This window comes from Paroedura picta, chromosome 16 (assembly GCF_049243985.1).
Source record: "Paroedura picta isolate Pp20150507F chromosome 16, Ppicta_v3.0, whole genome shotgun sequence".
NCBI lineage: Eukaryota > Metazoa > Chordata > Lepidosauria > Squamata > Gekkonidae > Paroedura > Paroedura picta.
In genome coordinates this window covers 2,603,162-2,620,336 of record NC_135384.1, presented here as the reverse complement: position 1 = coordinate 2,620,336, position 17,175 = coordinate 2,603,162, and the positions used below count along the sequence as shown (strand labels likewise).

Genomic DNA, 17,175 nt, shown 5'->3' with positions numbered 1-17,175 from the left:
AAAGGTACGCGGTTTCTTACGTTACTGAAGACAGCCCAAGGAAAACAATGGGATACAGTTTAATTTGAGCCTTTGGCTTTCCAAGACAGATCTGTGGAAGATGGAATGGTGCGTGATGTTCGTGGCTGGCACATTGATGTGGAAGGAACTGCCAGTGGGGAGATCTCCACCAAGATTTTACCAGATGGCCAAAGGCAAGTCAGAACGGCAAGGCTGAGCCGGCCTCAGTGCCACACTCCTCCCCACAGCGCACGTTCACACTGCCTACCTCGCAGGGCTGTTTTAAGGACGGCAACAAGATAACACGCATGGCATTCTTCGAGCAAGGAGAGCTCTCTGTGAGCGCTGGGCACGCGATACTCACTCTCTGAATCGGCAGCTTCCCGGGCCTCCCGTTCCAGGCGCTGCCGGAGAAGCTCTTGCTGTTTTTCCAAGTACTGTTTGATGAAGCTGTTTTGGCTCATCTCCTCACCAATCTGCTGGGACATGAGAAAGCAGGACTGAGAAGGGCCGGAGTCCACGGTTTTCAACCCACCCTCAAAAACAGCTGGGCCCCAGCGAGTTAGAACGGGGAGGCTGCTTTCCAGCACCCAATCTCCCAGATACTTTTTCTGGACTAAGGAGGAGCGTCTGGGTGCGTGCGCATTGGGTGGGGGGTCCTGGCAAGTGGCAGGTGCTTCTTTGTCACTAAGGTGTCCCCTAGGTGGCCCAGGCTAGCTCGGCCACATCAGAGAGTGGAAGCTAAGCAGGTCAGCCCTGATGAGTATGGGGATGGGAGGCCCCCAAGGAATTCGAGGCAAAGGGGGGATAAGGAAGCTCATAGGACCTTCCTTCAAAGAAGCACCGAGTGGGATTCTCCAATACCCGGGGGTGGAATAAGGGATACACTGGCTGAGAACTCTGCTAATACGAACACCTTGCAGGATGGGAACTAGCCAGACCAGACCAAATAAGCAAGCAAATAAGTTTTTTACCCCCCCCAGTTGAAAATTGTATATTTATTTTTATTTATTATTTTATTCATATGTCATTTACATGTGTGTGCATCTGACCTCCGATGAAGAACTGTTAGATCGAAGCATGTAAAGTCTAGGTCCTAACAATTTGGTAATACTGGTGTATTTACCCAGATGTTTTCTGTATTGTTTTAGGGATTTTAAATATCTGAGCTCCAATAAATATATATTGTTTACATTTTGCTAAAACTGATTTCATCCCTAACCTTTTTGGTTCTCGCCCAAAAAGGTTGGGTTTTTGCGTCCCTTAATGACGTCTCTCACCTGGGAGTTGGGCTGGAAGGTGGTGTGGGGCGTAGAGTGCTTCTGGAGGTTTTCGAGCATCAGGGCCTGCAACAGGAAGGAAGACCAGGTCAGAGAATCCCCAGCTGACCAGACCTTTGGCCTGAGCTCCAGGCCAAGCTGCACAACAAAGCCCATCCCAGCATCCGTGAACACCTCGAGCTGGCTGATCGCCAAAAGCACGTACCATAGGTTTCCTGTTCAACACAATATTGGTCTGGCGATTATCAACCTTGGCTTATGGGCCTGGCACCAAACTCCCCCCCCCCCCCCAACACCTCAAGAAGGATCACCCACCGAGGCCAACTTGACATTTCCCACCCTTGCCCTGAAACCACCGGAAGTCCAACTCGCCCTCTGTCAACAAATCCCTGACCGGGATGGGCCAGTCTAGCATGATTCCAAGTTCTCGGTTAAGTTGGGTTGTTCCGGGCTTCAGGGTTGGGTGTGGGTCCACCGTAGAAGGGCAGGGCTGCTGCTCGGAAGGCAGGCCATGGCAAACCATCCCAACATTCTTTGCCCTGCTCTTCAGGTCTGTTGAAGATCTGCTTCTCCCTCTCTAACATCTCAGTCCCCGTGACACCAGTCAATTCCACACTCCTAGCCGAGGCTTCTTCGTGTCCTCACCAACAGCCATCCCACAATTTTTCTGCTCAGTTATCAGTCTCACTTAAGAGAGCAGGAGAGGGGAGAGCTGTGGTTTATAGCCTCTGTTCACTACCCGAAGGAGGCCCCAAGCGGCTTACGAACACCGTTCCCCTCCTCTTCCCACAACAGGCAGCTCGTGAGGTAGATGGGGCTCAGAGAGCTCCAAGAGGGCTGCTCTGTGAGAACAGCTCTAACAGGACTGTGACTAGCCCAAGGTCCTCCGGCTGGACGCAGGTGGAGGAGTGGGGAATCAAACCCAATTCTCCGGAATAGAGGCCACCGCTGTTTAGTCACTACGCAACTTTAACCGGTACACCATGCTCCGACCCCAATTAAAACCCACAAATCTTCTCAATCCAACCACACATGCACACCCATTGTTCAGTTCAGCTTCCTTGTGTCCTAATTAATCATGCCTGCATAATAGGGACTCATATGTGGTTTGGGTCCAGCGTAACTGAGAGGCTGTCTCTCTGCCTAGACCCCCCCCCCCCAAAGAGCAGTATGCTCAGCCAATACCAACCAGCTAGGAAGCACGTCTGGCCAGGCTGCTCTCTGTCCTGGCCCTCACCTGGTGGAACAAGCTCCCAGAGATCTGTGTCGCTGTCCAAACTAGCCCGATTCCACGAGGCCTGAAAAATACAGCTCTTCCACCAGGTCAAGGTCAGTGACAGCATCTACTGGGCCCCCAGAACCCCCTCCCACCCAGGTAAGCACACCCTATGGGATTGCGGGCGAAATGTCACCTGAACATGTTATGTCTTATTATGATCAGCGAAGACATTAAGATTGCTGATGCAGTTAACGGAACATCCTACGCTATGTTAAGATCACCGTTTGTGCAAAACGTTGACACAATAACCAAATTCACCCTGCATTGTTACTCGCCTAACGTTTTACTGCAAACTGCCCTGAGCCGCAAGAGGGGGCGGAATGCAAATGCAAATAAATAAACATAAATAAATCTGCCCTTCAGTTGGAACTTGGGCTCAACCATTTCCAACCCCAGCTCTTTCTGGATCGTCAAGGGGAGTTCGCATCTGCCCCCCAATAAAATGCCAGTGAATCAGCCAGCTGACATCAACTGTCACCCACACAACTCCTTACAGGGGAGGGGGCTTGCAAAGTGCATCACAGGAGATGTCTCTGCAGCTCCGCATCGGTTCAGATTTGCAAAAGCAGCGTCCTCTTTTAGGACAAGTCATGATAAAGGCGACCTTTTAAAGATGCTAAGTGGAAGCCCAGGCACAGCACCTGGTTCGAGCTCACACAGAGATCTTCATCGTCAGCTCTTTGGTCTACCGGCAAGTGAATTTAATTTAACGTAAAACTCCCAGGGCAAGTCTTTACCCAGAGGCGATCCAACAAACAGAAACTGCTTCCAACCCCAAAGGCAACCCCGTTCCCTCTCAACAGGCCTCTCTGGTAGGACGCCACTCAACCACCCCTTGGGCATGCAGGCGGCAAGCTCATGCCAGTGAAGCCCGGTTCTTCGGCAGGATCTTACAAAGGGACATCTTGACATTCTTCAACAGGCCACCTAGGCAGGTCAGTCTGGTTAGATCTAAGCAGGGCCGACCCTGGCTCATATTTGGATGGGAGACCTCCAAGGATTTGGGTGGCCGTTCCTCAAAGGGACACTAGAGGTCACGAGGCAGAGCCAGGGAACAAGCAGAGCACCTTTGAATGTCCCTTGCCTGGCAGCCAGACAATCCTCAGATCTCCTGGCTTCACTGCAAAGGCCAAACCAGGTTTGATTCCTCAACTCTCCCCCACATGCAGCCAGCTGGTGACCTTGGGTGAATCACAGTTCTCTCGGAGCTTCCCCAGTCTCACCTCCCTCACAGGGTGTCTGTTGTGCAGAGGGGGGAGCGGTCGCAAGCCGCTTTGAGACTTCTTCAGATAGCAAAGAGCAGGGTGCAAAAAAAGCTCTTCTTCGTATGATAAATAACCAGTCTTCAAGCCTTCCTCATCAAAGAGGCCAGAAGACCAGCAGACACAAAGCACATGATGGAGTAAGGGCAAATTCCTCCCTCCCATAACTCAAAGCCTATTTGGCTGGCAGCGAAGAAATAGGCAGTGGCGGCCAGGGACATCGCTGCACTCCCAAAGCGAAAACTACATCTTGCTAGTTTATACAAACATACATCATTGTTATGAAGAGTTACACCAATACTGTTTTACTAGCCACGCTTAATCCTTCTCCCAGTGGCTCCTTTCAGCAAAAGACAACTGAGTTGGAAGTCTAATCCCAGGTATGTGGGGCTGGTTGTGGTTGCCCCCTTACATCTCCCAGGGCAATGCTCATGAGCCACTGGTCAACTGAAGTCCCAAGTAGCGCCCGACTCAGGATCCATTGACTGAAGGGAACAGAAATGTGTGTATCACAAAGAAGGATGCTCAATCCCAACTAACCTGCTCCAAAATACATACCTGCATTAGGGCTGCCAGCCCACCGACCCCAGCCCACCCCAGCGGGAGATGAGGGGGTAGAGTTGCTAGATCCAAGTTGGGAAACTCCTGGAGACTGGGGATGGAGCCTGGGGGACAGTGAGTTCAGTGGGGTCCAATACCGCCGCCCGCCCCCCCTTCCAAAGAATTCTGGGAATTGATCTTTGCAGTTGGGAGATGAGGTGCAATTCCAGGGGGATCCCCAGAGACGGACATTCCTAATACGCACAGGGACAAGCCTGCCGGTGGCACGGAGACAGACTGTAACTGTGTGTCCTCAGTTTGCAGCTCGCCTCTGCTGTGAGCCCAAAACGAGGGCTTAGACAAACTACCCTGAGATTCAGCCACCTTCTAGAAATCCACTGGGAAGAATGCCGAGCCACTGAACAGGTTGTAAGACGGATTACTGCAGCTACGGGACACGCTAGGAACATTCCGAGACGGAGCCAAAAATGCAAAGCGATACCACGAGCAGGCACACGTTACTAAGGAAGCGAGGGGAGGAAAGGTTGATTATCTTGCACTTGTCCCAATAAGTTACTAAGCGCTGTCGGCACTTGTCTTTTGCTTCGACGAGTATGGCGCCCGAGCCCCGTGCTACCAAGAAGCAGGGCTTTCCCTTTTCCCGCCTCACTAACAGGGGAAGTTCCTGTAAGGTCTAGAACTCCTCATGGTAGGCCTCTACCCTGGGCCTCCATGGTATTCAACAACCGCTGTTTGTTCAGATCCTATCTCACATCTGTGTGAAATACCAAGCAAAGCCTTGCATCGTGTCAATAAGCTGAGCGGGAAAGAGAAACCTGTGTTCTTTCATGTTCCCTTATGCAACTCTAACGTCAACCAACTCAGGGAAAACTCATTGAAAACTAAGCAAGTCCGTATTCTGAAGAGAGGGAGGAGACACTGCACGGTATAAAGTACTTGGCCAGAAAAAGAAAAAAAAAAAAGGGAGGGGGGAACTTTCGCCAAGCAGAGTTTTGCCAGTACGCTCAACCTCTTGCAAAGCCGATCTTGCTTATCCCGCTGACCTGTCACCTCCTGCAGGGAACTTTGATGAACAGATTAACCAAAGCAAAGCAAGAGACACAAACACCAGAGAAGCCAATGAAGGAGCGAACAGCCCAAGAAGCGAACTTCCCACGACAACTCCGAGCAGCAACAGCACCCCAGCAGGATGGCCACGAGGGCTTCCCGCACGACTCCTGTTTCAAAGGAGACCCTCCTTCCCCTCCCCTCGTCCGGGGAACTCAGAAGCCGCGTCCCAAGAGGACCCCCGTCCTCCCTCCCCTACGGGGATACAGGAGGATCCTTCCCCGGTATTCACGCAGCCGCCAATCCCCACCCAACCTCTTGGTGGCAGGAGTGGGATCCTGCCCCGCGCATGCGTGCCAGCCGTCCGCACCCCGGGGCCACGGGCCCCGTCGCTTGGAGGCAAAAACTGCGCGCTGGTCTGCGCATGCGCGACGCGGCCAGGGCCCCGGGCCCCCCTTCCGCAGGGCCCTTTTCCTCACCCCGCGGAGGCGCTTGACCAACGCGCTCTTCTGCCCGCTCTTCGCCAGGCCGCGCTCCTCCAAAGCCGCCTTCAGGTCGGCGACCCTCAGCGCCTGGAGCGGCCTCCCGTTCAGAGTAACCTCCTCCCCGTCCGCCATCTTGTGTGGCGCCGCTGCCTGCCCTCCCCAGAGCTTCGGAGGCGTTCGGCAGCTTCCGGAGGCGGCTTCGGCCCGGTCCAGGGGCCTCCGCCACCCTTTTCGGCCTCGCTCGGGGATCTCCGCCCGCGCTTCGGCAGCACTCGTCTCTTTCCGGCCACTTCCGCTCGGCCCCCGGCTCCCGATTGGGGGAGGTTCCTCCGACGCCTCTCTCGCGCCCGGCAGGCCTTTCCGGCCGAGCTCGGGTGCTTCCGGTTCACCCGAAGAGCCCTTCGCTCTTCTTCCCCCTCCCGCCGAGGCCAACCCGGAAATAAGTTCCGGAAGGGGCTCGGGAAGCCTTCGGTAATTTCCGCCTTAGGCCTGCCTGCCTGTGCCAGCTTCGGGAACTTACGCCTCCTCTCGGCCTTTTCCGTCCCTGCGACTCCGCCCCCTGGGTCGTGTTCCTGGCGGAGATGGAAGGGGCGGCGGGAGGCGCGCGCTGAGCCCGGGGCGGACGCAGGTGAGAACAGGGCTGCTCTTTGCAGGGCGCGTCTGCCTTTTTTTGGGGCTGGGAATTAGGCGGCCGTGCATGGCGGGGTGGAGGGGAACCGCCCCCGAAATGCTGCCTGCCCCTTCCAGGCATTGCATTAAGCCTAATGCACGTCTCCTACCTCTTATCCAAAGCTGTTTACCCGACAGTTTGGCTCTACAGAGGTCCATGGACTACAATTACCATGAGTCCCTGCCAGCGTGCTGGCAGGGGCTCATGGAAATTGTATTCCATGGACCTCTGGAGAGCCTCAGTTTGGCCACTGGTGGGATGCACACACACACACTCCAAAAAGCTTTGCACATTCTCACTGGTGTTCTTCATGTTCCTTTCCAGGGTGCAGCTTTGCTGTCTAAAGCAGAGTCCGGCGTCCGAGACCTGGCTCCTACTCACTGGAATTCTCGTGGCCCCACCGTCCTGGGTAAGAAATCTCTTTGATGTGTTATAAAATTGTGAAATGCTCCTGGAAAGGCTTAGTGCTAGTTATAGGCTGCTCTTTTCCAATTCTGCCCCCGGTGCGGTTAAAAGGCAGCTGACTTTAATCCGATTTTCACTCAGTCATGCAGTAAGTGCCAGGTACGGCTCTCTTCGCTCTCCGCCCTTAGCGGATGGTTGGATTTGAAGTCTGGTTACTCTCAGGAATGTTCACGCGCACACCCACCCCGCAAAAGAAACCCCATAATCTGTTCTGAAAATGCTCAGCATTCATTCTCGAGCTAATCAGGGAGACCTGCAAGTCTCCTAATGAGACAATCGGGACACAGGAAGAGATTACCTGAAAGAATACCACGAAGGTCCTATTCTAACTATGCTAAATTCACATTCCCCTCTGATGCCCCCTGCAGGACAGTCTTCGTGTTCTCTTCAGTCATGCATGCTGCAGATCTGGCATATCCTGGCGCCTTCTCTGTCCCTTCCCCTGCCTCTCTCCAGACTCCTGACATGTTTCCCCGCCGCTTTCCACAGGATGGCTGAGCCGCTGCCCCTGTCGTACGTGACCGCTCAGGAGATCCGCTGCCTCTTACACTGGCTGTCGGGCTGGGCCCCGGCCCAACGGGAGCGCTTCCTCCACGACCTGGTGGACAAGGCCGTGCCCTGCAAGGTGCTTCCCCTCCTGGAAGGACTCGCTGGACTCAGCATGGAGCCCGGGAAGCCCCCGTCTATCTTCGAGTGCCAGATGCGCTTGTGGGACCAGTGGTTCCGGGGCTGGACGGAGGCCGAGCGTAACGAATTCGTCCGGCGGCTGGAGGAGTTGGAGCCAAACCTGGCCTCCCGCTTTTATCAAGAGGTGGCCAAAACGGCAGGACAGGAGTAACAGGGATCCTCTCTTCCCCTGGCTTCCCCCAAATGCTCCTCAGTGGACTTGTTCTTCTTGTGCTGGACTGATCCCCCACCCCCACCCCCCTTGAGTTGTCAACCCATGTGTGACTAGGAGTCATTGCAAAAGAGAATAAAAGGGTATGCCAAACATTCAGCGCTTTATTCTTTAAAGCAGTCCAGTGGTGGAAGCTGCCATTAGGCTATTGTGATCTGAGGAACCTGAGCCATCCAAGGCAAGAGACGAAGAGAGGTGGTTGGGCAGCTGTGCCAAAATCACCCAGGAAAGAGGGGATTGGAACTCAAGGCGCCCTAGGTCCTAGTGTGACTCTTAACTCCTATACCACACTGGATGGACTTTATTTCCCCCACCACCACCACCACCATTCTGCAGCATTGAGCTAAGCCCCCGGCCAATACCACATGCCCCATTAAAATGCATCTTGGCCTTTCTCTTCTACACCCTCTTGGTGGGAGGAAAGAGGGCACTGGTGCTTCTCCTTTGAAATCAGAGTCCCCCGCTGCACAGATCTATACATTCCAGACATTCCTCTTCTGAGGAAGTGTGCCTGCCTGTGAAAGCTTATGTCCAGAATTAAACGTCATTGGTCTTAAAGGTGTCTCCGGACTCTGATTTTGTTCTGTTCCAGGGGGACTGTAAGAGTAGTGTCCGATCCCTGCCTGAATGTGCCCCCAAGTGAAGCTGGAATCTCTTGCACCAGCAGCCCTTCCCTCTTGGGACTGGATTGCTGAATTCGTTCCTGTGGATCAGACTTCTTGTCTGCCTTTTGCTTGCTCCGTGATAGGAGGGGTGGCTTTGTTTTCCTCTGAAAACCTTTGGTTGATTGATGGTGGGAGATATGCAAAGGTAGTGATGACTCCTCTGGAGCGGCTAGCCAGGCCTGCTGTAACTGGTTTCTTGTCTCAGGCTGCCTCCCTAGCCTGTGGATCTTTGGACTTTCAGGGGCTTACTCTCGAGAGCCTTTGTTTCGAGATTTTCGAGGCCCAGGAAGAGGCGAGCAGACTCACTTCTGAATCCTTTCTCTTTTTCATTGGGATTTTTAAAATTGCAACAAAGCGATCGTCCCATTTGTAAACCATACGATTCTCCTGCAAATGACGGCATTCCTGCTGATACATTCGGCATGCGAGTTGTTTAGGGGGAGGACGGAGACCAGGCTAAGGAGGTCTAGATGCTTGTTGAGTGACAGAGAGATGGGCTACAGCCTGGTCTCCTAAACCTCATTGCAATTCATGCACTAATAAGAGAACACGCCAGTGATATTTTTGGCAGCCTTTGAATGAGAGCTAATGACTGATAACGAGACATCTTTCATTAAGTGACTCTGGTACTTTACAGCTCTTACTTTGGAGCTTTTATTGGCTGCTGTACATATTTTTTATGTGCTAAGAACTGGCGTGGGTGTTAAAACCAGACCTTTAATTCTTGCATGCCCAGCTGGTTTGTGACATACTGCCATTTACTTGTGTCGGTGTGCTAATTCACTGCCTTCACAGATTTTAACCAATCTCAACTATAATCGTACAGTTTCCTATGCATGCAACTAGCCCATCCTGGAAATTAACCCCCCCACACACACCTTCTCACTACCTAAATGTAATGATTGAGGAAATTTTCCTCCTTCATTGTATCTGAAGAAGGATGCATGCACCCGAAAGCTTATTCCTTGGATGAAACTTTGTCTGTATTAAAGGTGCCCCTGGACTCAAAACTTTTTGTTATGAAGGTTGAGGAGTAATTCCACTCTTGGCCACTAGAGGCCCTCGTGCCCCCATCCCATTACTTGGAGCCCAGTCGGATGCCTGTCAAGGGACAGCCGATATTTATGCTCTGCAGAATTGGGCTTCTCAAGTATATTCAGAATTGCTCAGGGCTTCTTAGGCTGCACATCTGTCCTTCAAAGGGCTCGCCACCTACAGACCCCATCCAAGCCACAGGGCACAGCTAGAAGGAGGCCCCATGAAGGTGTGAACAGGAATTTTGCAGCATTGTCTGCAAAACAGACATCCTTTCGTGGGTGTGCAGCAGATGGCAGCTACCTGGAAGAAGGATGCATGCTGTAGAACCCTGGTTTTTGTATTAGTGCAACAGAGTGTCAGGCTGGGATCTGGAAGGCCTGGATTGCAGAAATCTGGCGTAGAGCCACCGCGAAGCATTTAAACAGGGCTAACTCACAGCTACAGACCGTATGCGGTACTACATCCCACATTCCCTATATTTTGGGCTGGGAACAGCAGTCCCAAATAACAGGATGGGAATCAAGGACTGGGGGAAATATTCCCCCCCCCTTTTTGGCAGTGTGGGGCTGGAGGGGAGAAGAGAAGGCTAATTTCTCTCTTCTTGGCTGAGCCATTGGGGATTTCCAGACCACAGGATGGCAACAGAGGGTATTTCGCAAATGATGACCCATTGGGAGGAGCATTACTACGGGGGGGGGGGGTGATTGATGCTACAGAAATAGAGCAGAGGGGTGAGGGGACAGGTGGGCAGGCATCTCCGTTGGCCTTGCTTTTCTAGGAGAGCCTCGCTAATAAGGGCCAGCTGTCTATGGGGCAGGGGTGTTGGTTCTGTTTGGTTGCAGGTTGGAGTGACTTACGATGCCGGTATGTTGTAGGGGGGGGGAGGCTGTGGTTTGTGGCGGGCATCTTTCGCCACCGGGATGGAGTAACAGGTTGTTTCACAAGATGATGCAACTGGAGCAGCTTACCTTGAGGTTGGCTCTGGAACACGCCTGTCTTGAGGGGGGTGGGCACCGTGTCACCCCCGGGGAGGGGGGGACCAAGTCTCCAACCTTTCCGTTTTTGGAGAACTCCCCAAGGTACTCCAAGGTTTCTCTGAAAGCAGGATGGCCTTCCGAGAGCTCAGAAGTGACGGGAAGGATCGCGACGCCTCATCACCTCCATCCTAAAAGCTACCGGCCGGAGATTGTAACATCAACCACTGGCTTGTGCAACTGTTGTGTTTTGTGTGTGTGTGTGCGAGAGAGAGGGGGGGCAGAGAGAGCAAGAGAAGGGTCCCAGCTGCAGTGAGGAAACCTCTCTGTTCAAGCTTCCCTTGGGTGGTTCAGCAAATACTGGTCAGGGAGATATCGATGAAAATGTGCTCTTCCATAGGTCAAGAAACTGGACTGTGACATTGGTGCGGCAGTCCATAAAGGTGTGATACACCCTGGGAAGGGACTGTGGCTCTGTGGCGGAGCCTCTGCTTGGCAATGCAGCGGGTCCCAGGTTCGAAACCCAGTATCTCTAACAGGTAAAAGACCAGGCAGGAGGGGATGGGAAAGACCTCCGTCTCAGACCCTGGAGAGCTTCCACAGCAACCTTTTCCTCATAACCACGGACCCCCTGCTGGAATTATACAGGGGCCTCCTGAGCTGTTTGGTCTCATGCATAAACGCAGAGAGGACGCCATGCTCAGCTTTTCTTTAATAATTTTAATACGTTTTTTTCAATATATAAAAGGTAAACAAGGTTATAGAACAAAAAGAACAGGGGGAGAGTGAAAAGATAAAAGTATAAAATTGTATAAATTGTATAGATATTTATACAATTGCGTTCTGAGTTTACCCATCTCTTCCTCTCCCCAATTCCTATAGCCATTTTCCTTCTAGTCTGATATCCGTATTTCTCTCACCTAAAATCTCCGATCCTTATTTCCCATAGGAAGTTTCCAGTGAACTCTAAAGAGGAAGGAACGAGAAAGATAGCTAAGCTTGATCTCATTAAAAGTACCGCTTCAACTGCTAGTAAAAACTTCCTCGTTCGAGATTCAAAATCAGATTGGGACGATGTCGAGGACTTGGCCTTATTTAGTTTTAAATTTGGATTAAGACTATTGTTTAAAAGGAAGACGTAACATGTATAAATCGTGGAGGGCAGTAAGTTAAGAATTAGAAACTGACTAACGGATCAGAATCAAAAAGATCTGTTTAAAAGGGGGGGGGTTTAAAAAGGAGAAAAAGGCTGAAATATTGAGAGAGATCTTTTAACATACAAATTTAATTTGGAATATAAAAATAGGGAGAATTTGGGGGGGGGGATTTAAACGGTGGAGCCCACAGCTATTCTTGACGCAACTGCATGCAAAATTTTTGTTGCTTGCAGGCTCAAAGCAGGATGGGGGGAAGTTTGGGGTAGAGGGAACTGTTTGTGAGGCCTTGGCCGTTAGAAATGAGCTTGGTCTGTTTTCCCCTTCCTTTTTCTTGGAAAAAAAGCACAAGGGTGCGGGGGGGGGGAGTGGATGCATCTTCAAGCTTCAGATGTGGATAAACCTTCACAGACAGGCCGTGGAAGGGAGACTATCATTGCTTGCCTCCTGCAGTTCTGAGCGCTCCGAATTTAAGACGCAGCCCAATTCATTCTTTAAGCGTGCCACTCACTGCGTAACGTCAAAGCCCGGGGGGCAAGAGGTGGGCCACGGAGGCCGAAACGGGTCAGAGGCTTGGCATGCTGAAGCAGCCAGGAACATCAGGGAAGGAGCCTCTAAATATCATCTTGCTGGACGCAAGCAAGCCATTTGGCCGGTCACACACTCTCGGCCTCACCTACCTCGCAGGGATGTTGTGAGGATAAAATAGAGGAGGAACTTTGAGGACCTTCTGTTTGGAGTCCGGGGGAATGAAAATCCTGGCTTTTCCCTCTTTGTGCCTTGGGGGAAAAGAGTCTATTCCACCACCACCCTCCATGCACCGCAAAACCAGCTCAATCGTCTTTGGAATGTGGAATCCGCCTAGCAGCCAGAAAGGGGGGGACAGAAAAGCTGGCCGCAGAACACATGCGTGAATTGGCAACTTCTGACATGGGAGGCATTTGGACGTGTGTCTCGACATGCACCCGTCCTCCTCTCCAGGGCCGTGCCACTCCTGGGGAGAGCTTGCAGTGTCATCCCTGTTTCAAAAACATACTTTGGCACCCCAGAACCTCTATAAACCGGCTGTAGCTGAATCTCATGTCATGTTTTGCCCTTGTGCAAACACAGATAGCAAGTATGCCAGTGCGTGTGCATGTGTGTGTGTCTGTGTGTGTGTGTGTGGGGGTTATTTGCACATTTGGCTCTCCCGCACAGAATGTTGCAGTCCCGTGCAGGCACAGATCCATAACGTTTGACAGATAGGGTGCTAAGGAAGGATGGCTGACCTCTGGGTGGGCCCTGGAGACCTCCCTGAATTACAAGCAATCTTCTTGTAACAGGGATTGGTTTATCCGGAGAAAATAGCTACTTGTGGAAGGAGGACTCTATGGGGTTATACCCTGCTGGGGCCTCTTCCCCAAAATCTCCAGAAATTTCCTAACCCAGAAAGGGGGGGGGCACAGCAGCCTGCAAGAGATTTTCTTCCCAACCACACCTCCATTCAGAAAGATCAGAAGGCCTGAGGGAGCTGAATATAGTGTGGCTACATGCCAGAGCTCTGAGTTCAAGTCCCAGCTCAACTATAATATGCGCTGAGGATAGGTTTCCTGCAGGCCAGACTGGCTGGGGTGATGGGGCTTTGTTCGCTAGTTTTTAATTTTGGGGATGCTTCGTCATCTATTGATGAAAGCCACCCCGAGCCCATTTGCAGGTGGGGCGGCTTAGAAATCAAACAATAAATAAATTGGTGCATGAAAATAACAGAACAAAGTTTGAGTCCGGGGGCACCTTGAAGGCGAACAAAGTTTTATTCGAGGCATAAGCTTTCGTGTGCAGGCACATGGCTTCAGATATCTGCCGAAGTGTTGCGGGCATACAAAAGTTTAGACCTCGATTAAAACTTCGTGGTCCTCAAGGGTCCACTGGTCCCAAACCTTGCTCTACTGCTTCAAACCATCAAAGCCACTCCCCTGAATCTACCTGCATACAAACAAATAACTACGGTGAGCCACAAAAGGCCCCTTTTATTGACATGCTCCAAGCCAGCTCCTCTCAGATCCAAACACCACCCTGCTTCCCACCCCAGTGGGCTTCAGCTGCAGCCCCCCAGCCCTTTGATAAGCCCAGCCGCCTCGGGCACTTGGCGGAAAATGTCCCGCAGGGTCTCTGTCTCCTGCATCAGCTGCTCCACCCGGCTACGCAGGCGCTCATTCTCCCCCAGGAGTTCCACCATCCGCTGCTGGGTCTCCAGCACCCTGCGCTTGGCCTTGTCACGGCTCTTGCGCACCGCGATATTGTTGCGCTCCCGGCGCAAGCGGTACTCCAAGCTGTCCTTATTCACTGATTTCTTGCCCTTTGGGCCACAGCAGGATGGAGTTGGGCTGCAGGGAGGTCCCTGTTGGGGGAGAAAGGAGGAGAAGGCTAAGAACAGAGAAAAAGGCAGGCATCTTGCTTAAGTTTATTTTAGAAGAAGAGGAGTTTTTATATCCTGCTTTCCACTGCCCAAAGGAGGCTCAAAGTGGCTTACAATTGCCTTCCCTTCCCCTCCCCACCATAGACACTCCGTGAGGTATGTGAGGCTGAGAAAGCTCTGACAAAGCTGCTCTGTGAGAACAGATCTAATGGGACTGTGACTAGCCCAAGGTCACCCAGCTGTCTGCACGTGGAGACACGTGTGGGGAATCAAACACAATTCTCCAGATAAGGAGCTGCATATGTTCACCCCAACACCGAGAAGGGGGGTTGTGAGCCTTACATGCATGCTATCTCTCCTTAATCAGTTTTGGTTTGTAAATCAGGAGGCACCGGTTGGAGTCACAATCTTGGGCTATCTTGCTTCAGACACTGAAGCAAATAAGCTCCTTTTAGATTCTGGTTCGGTCAGTTTATCAGGGCCTTTTTCACGGTGGTGTTTGGTCTCTTTGGATTGGGAAATGTTTTGTCTCTCCAGGTTGCCCCGGGGAACTTTGGGGTTGGGAGGCAAATTTCTTCCAGGCCAGACTGGCCAGGGATACTGGTTTGGGGGAGCATAATCTGAGCATGAATTTGGGGTCAACTGAGGGAGGGGGGCAGGCAGTTGTGAATTTCCTGCATTCTGCAGGGGGTTGGACTAGATGACCCTGGGAGTCCCTTCCAACTCTATGATTCTATGCCTTGAGCAAGACAGTCTCTAAGTGGGGAGCAAGAGCAAGGGGGTAGAGGCGGACAGACTCTTTCCTTACCTTCAGGCCCCTCAGGGGTTGCCCAGCACGCATTCCGGGTTGACTCAGGACCACCTGGGCACAGTGGGCAGCCTGGAAGTGCGGGGCACTGTACGGGTGTCGTCCGCCCACCCGGCCAGGGTCCCCTCCTCCTCCTCCTCCTCCTCCTCCTCGTGGCTCCTCTTTGACAGCAACCGAGCGGGACTCAAAGGTGCCGAGAGCTTTGCGTTCCCCTCCGTAAGACAGGAAGGGGTACGGCTCCCCGGGGAAGTAGTTAGGGAAGGGGACCCCCTTGGGCATCCGTTGCTGGACCCCCTGCAGCACCTCAGAGAGCAGCTGTTCGTCCCCCATGCATGAAGCCAGGTCTGGTTCACAGAAAGGGGCCAGGTCGGCACCTGCGGGCCTGGCAGGGGGCATCTCCAGGGCTTGGTAGTGCCGTTCGTTCTCAAAATATCCTCCCTGGGACATGGCGCCGGGTCACACGTTGACGGCCTTTTCTTACTCTTCTCCCTCCTTTCCAATGGGTTTTCTTCTTTTTCTTTCTTTCTTTCCACGTTTGGCACAGATTTCTTCTCCTGGTCTGTTGGTTGTGCTGAGTGCCTTTTGCCTTTTCCTGTCGCAGGGGCTGGCTCGGAGTTTAAGTCCGGCCGTTCATGCCTGTGCCGACTCCTACCTCCTTGCTTCGTCCCCCTCCGTCCGTCTGAGCCTTGTTCCTTCTTTCTCTCTGCCTTGTTCTATACCTCCTTGGTCTTCCTCCCTCTTCCTTCCTCTTTCTGAGGCGCATCCCAGTCCCGCTCAACTGCAATTCACGTAGTACACCTAAAACTCTCTCCCCACGACCCTCCTTAAGGCAGACGAAGCCTCCAGATCAAGGAGGCCTGTGATTTATGTATTTATTTAACGATCCGGGGCCTGGGGACCAAGCCCTGTGAGGAAAGGCTGAGGGACTCGGGAACATCCAGCATGGAGAACAGGAGGTTGAGAGGGGACAGGAGGGCTCTCTTGAAATATGTGGTCACTTAGAGGAGGGCAGGGAAAGGTTCTTGTGGGCAGGACATATGACCTGCAGTCATGGGTTTAGACTTCATGTAGAATGGTACCAGGTAGATCTCAGGAAAAGAAATTTTCACAGTCAGAGTAGTTCAGCAGTGGAAGGGGCTGCCTAAGGAGGTGGGGAGCTCCCCCTCACTGGCCGTCTTCAAGCAGCAGCTGGACAGATCCTTCTCCTGGATGCTTGAGGCTGATCCTTCATTCAGTATAGGGTTGGACTAGATGGCCCAGCTGGCAGGGGCTCGTGGGAATTGTAGTCCATGGACATCTGGAGGGCCGCAGTTTGACTACCCCTGGCGTGGGGGAACTGAGCAAGCTTGAGTAAGGTCTCTGTCTCTCTCGGGGGCTCATTCCACCACACAAGAGCCAGGACGGAAACGGCCCTGGGTCTGGCTAAGGCCAGAGACATCTTTCCTTAGGGCCAGCAATCCTTAGCTGGTTGGAATTACTAGATTGAAGAGCCCTCTGGGGAACATACTCAGAGAGGCAGCCTCTTAGATATGCAGGGCCCAGACCACATAAGGCCTTAAAGGTGAAGACCAAAACCTTGAATTGGATGATTCCTTCCCACACATCTTCTTCCAAATGTCTTGACAGCTTCCTGACTCTGCCTTGCTGAACAGCCTGTTGTGCTACTGCCAAGATGCTAAAAAGTGTTATTTGCATCTCCTCCTTGTTGCTTTGGCCATGTGTGAATGTGTTTCATGTCAGAGGAATTCAGAGCTCTGCCTGACCAACGGAATATTTTTGGCATTTGCACAGGAGACGTCAAGGCAAAGTCAGCGTAACCCTCCATCTCTGCTCCAGCAGGTGGAGCCAAGAGGCAGGACAAGAGAACTACACAGATACTACCTGGAGCAGTGCTAGAAGAGATCGCGGAAAAGAAAACCAGCAGGCTTAATGGTTGTCACTCCTGCAGTGTTCTTCCGATGGCTGATCTATCCTTGGTTTCTTATCATTCTTATTTTGTCAGCTTTGGAGCCGACAGGATTCAGGGTAAAATTCCTAAGGTTGACTTTTTGTTCATCGCTTGCGTCAGAGTCTACAAGCTGTTGGAAGCAGGTGAAACTTTATGTCCATTGGAGACATTAGACCATTTTTGGGTCTAATTCTGGCTAAGTGTTCCACCCCTCCCAGCCACTGTGCTTCGTCCCACTCTGGACCA

General features: G+C 52.3%; 3 protein-coding genes across 5 annotated transcripts in view; 1 reads left to right on the top strand and 2 right to left on the bottom strand.

Annotated features, from left to right (window-relative positions):
- Positions 1-6,236, bottom strand: part of ACIN1 (apoptotic chromatin condensation inducer 1) — a 28,010-nt gene extending 21,774 nt beyond the window's left edge. Inside the window, exons 1-3 of one of the 2 annotated variants that reach the window (XM_077315308.1) lie at positions 5,909-6,236; positions 1,281-1,346; positions 365-476 (exon numbers count right to left, since the gene is read on the bottom strand). In XM_077315308.1, coding sequence (XP_077171423.1) covers positions 365-476; positions 1,281-1,346; positions 5,909-6,046 — 316 coding nt within the window. In that variant the 5' untranslated portion in view covers positions 6,047-6,236. The remainder of the gene's footprint in view (positions 1-364; positions 477-1,280; positions 1,347-5,908) is intronic. The other variant, XM_077315307.1, reaches the window with a different exon arrangement.
- Positions 6,237-6,351: 115 nt separating this feature from the next.
- C16H14orf119 (chromosome 16 C14orf119 homolog) lies at positions 6,352-8,505 on the top strand. 2 transcript variants are annotated; one of them, XM_077315310.1, is made up of 3 exons: positions 6,352-6,542; positions 6,909-6,993; positions 7,539-8,505. In XM_077315310.1, the coding sequence occupies exon 3, from the start codon at positions 7,540-7,542 to the stop codon at positions 7,885-7,887; it is 348 nt and encodes a 115-aa protein (XP_077171425.1). In that variant the 5' UTR covers positions 6,352-6,542; positions 6,909-6,993; position 7,539; the 3' UTR covers positions 7,888-8,505. The 2 variants fall into 2 exon arrangements, with proteins under 2 accessions (XP_077171425.1, XP_077171426.1); XM_077315311.1 differs by having other exon boundaries at positions 6,898-6,993.
- Positions 8,506-13,629: 5,124 nt separating this feature from the next.
- On the bottom strand, positions 13,630-16,228 carry CEBPE (CCAAT enhancer binding protein epsilon). Its single transcript, XM_077315521.1, has 2 exons — positions 14,982-16,228; positions 13,630-14,155 (listed from the first exon to the last, which is right to left on the bottom strand). Exons 1-2 carry the CDS (start codon positions 15,426-15,428, stop codon positions 13,853-13,855), a joined length of 750 nt encoding a protein of 249 aa, XP_077171636.1. The 5' UTR covers positions 15,429-16,228; the 3' UTR covers positions 13,630-13,852.
- Between the last annotated feature and the right edge of the window lie 947 nt (positions 16,229-17,175).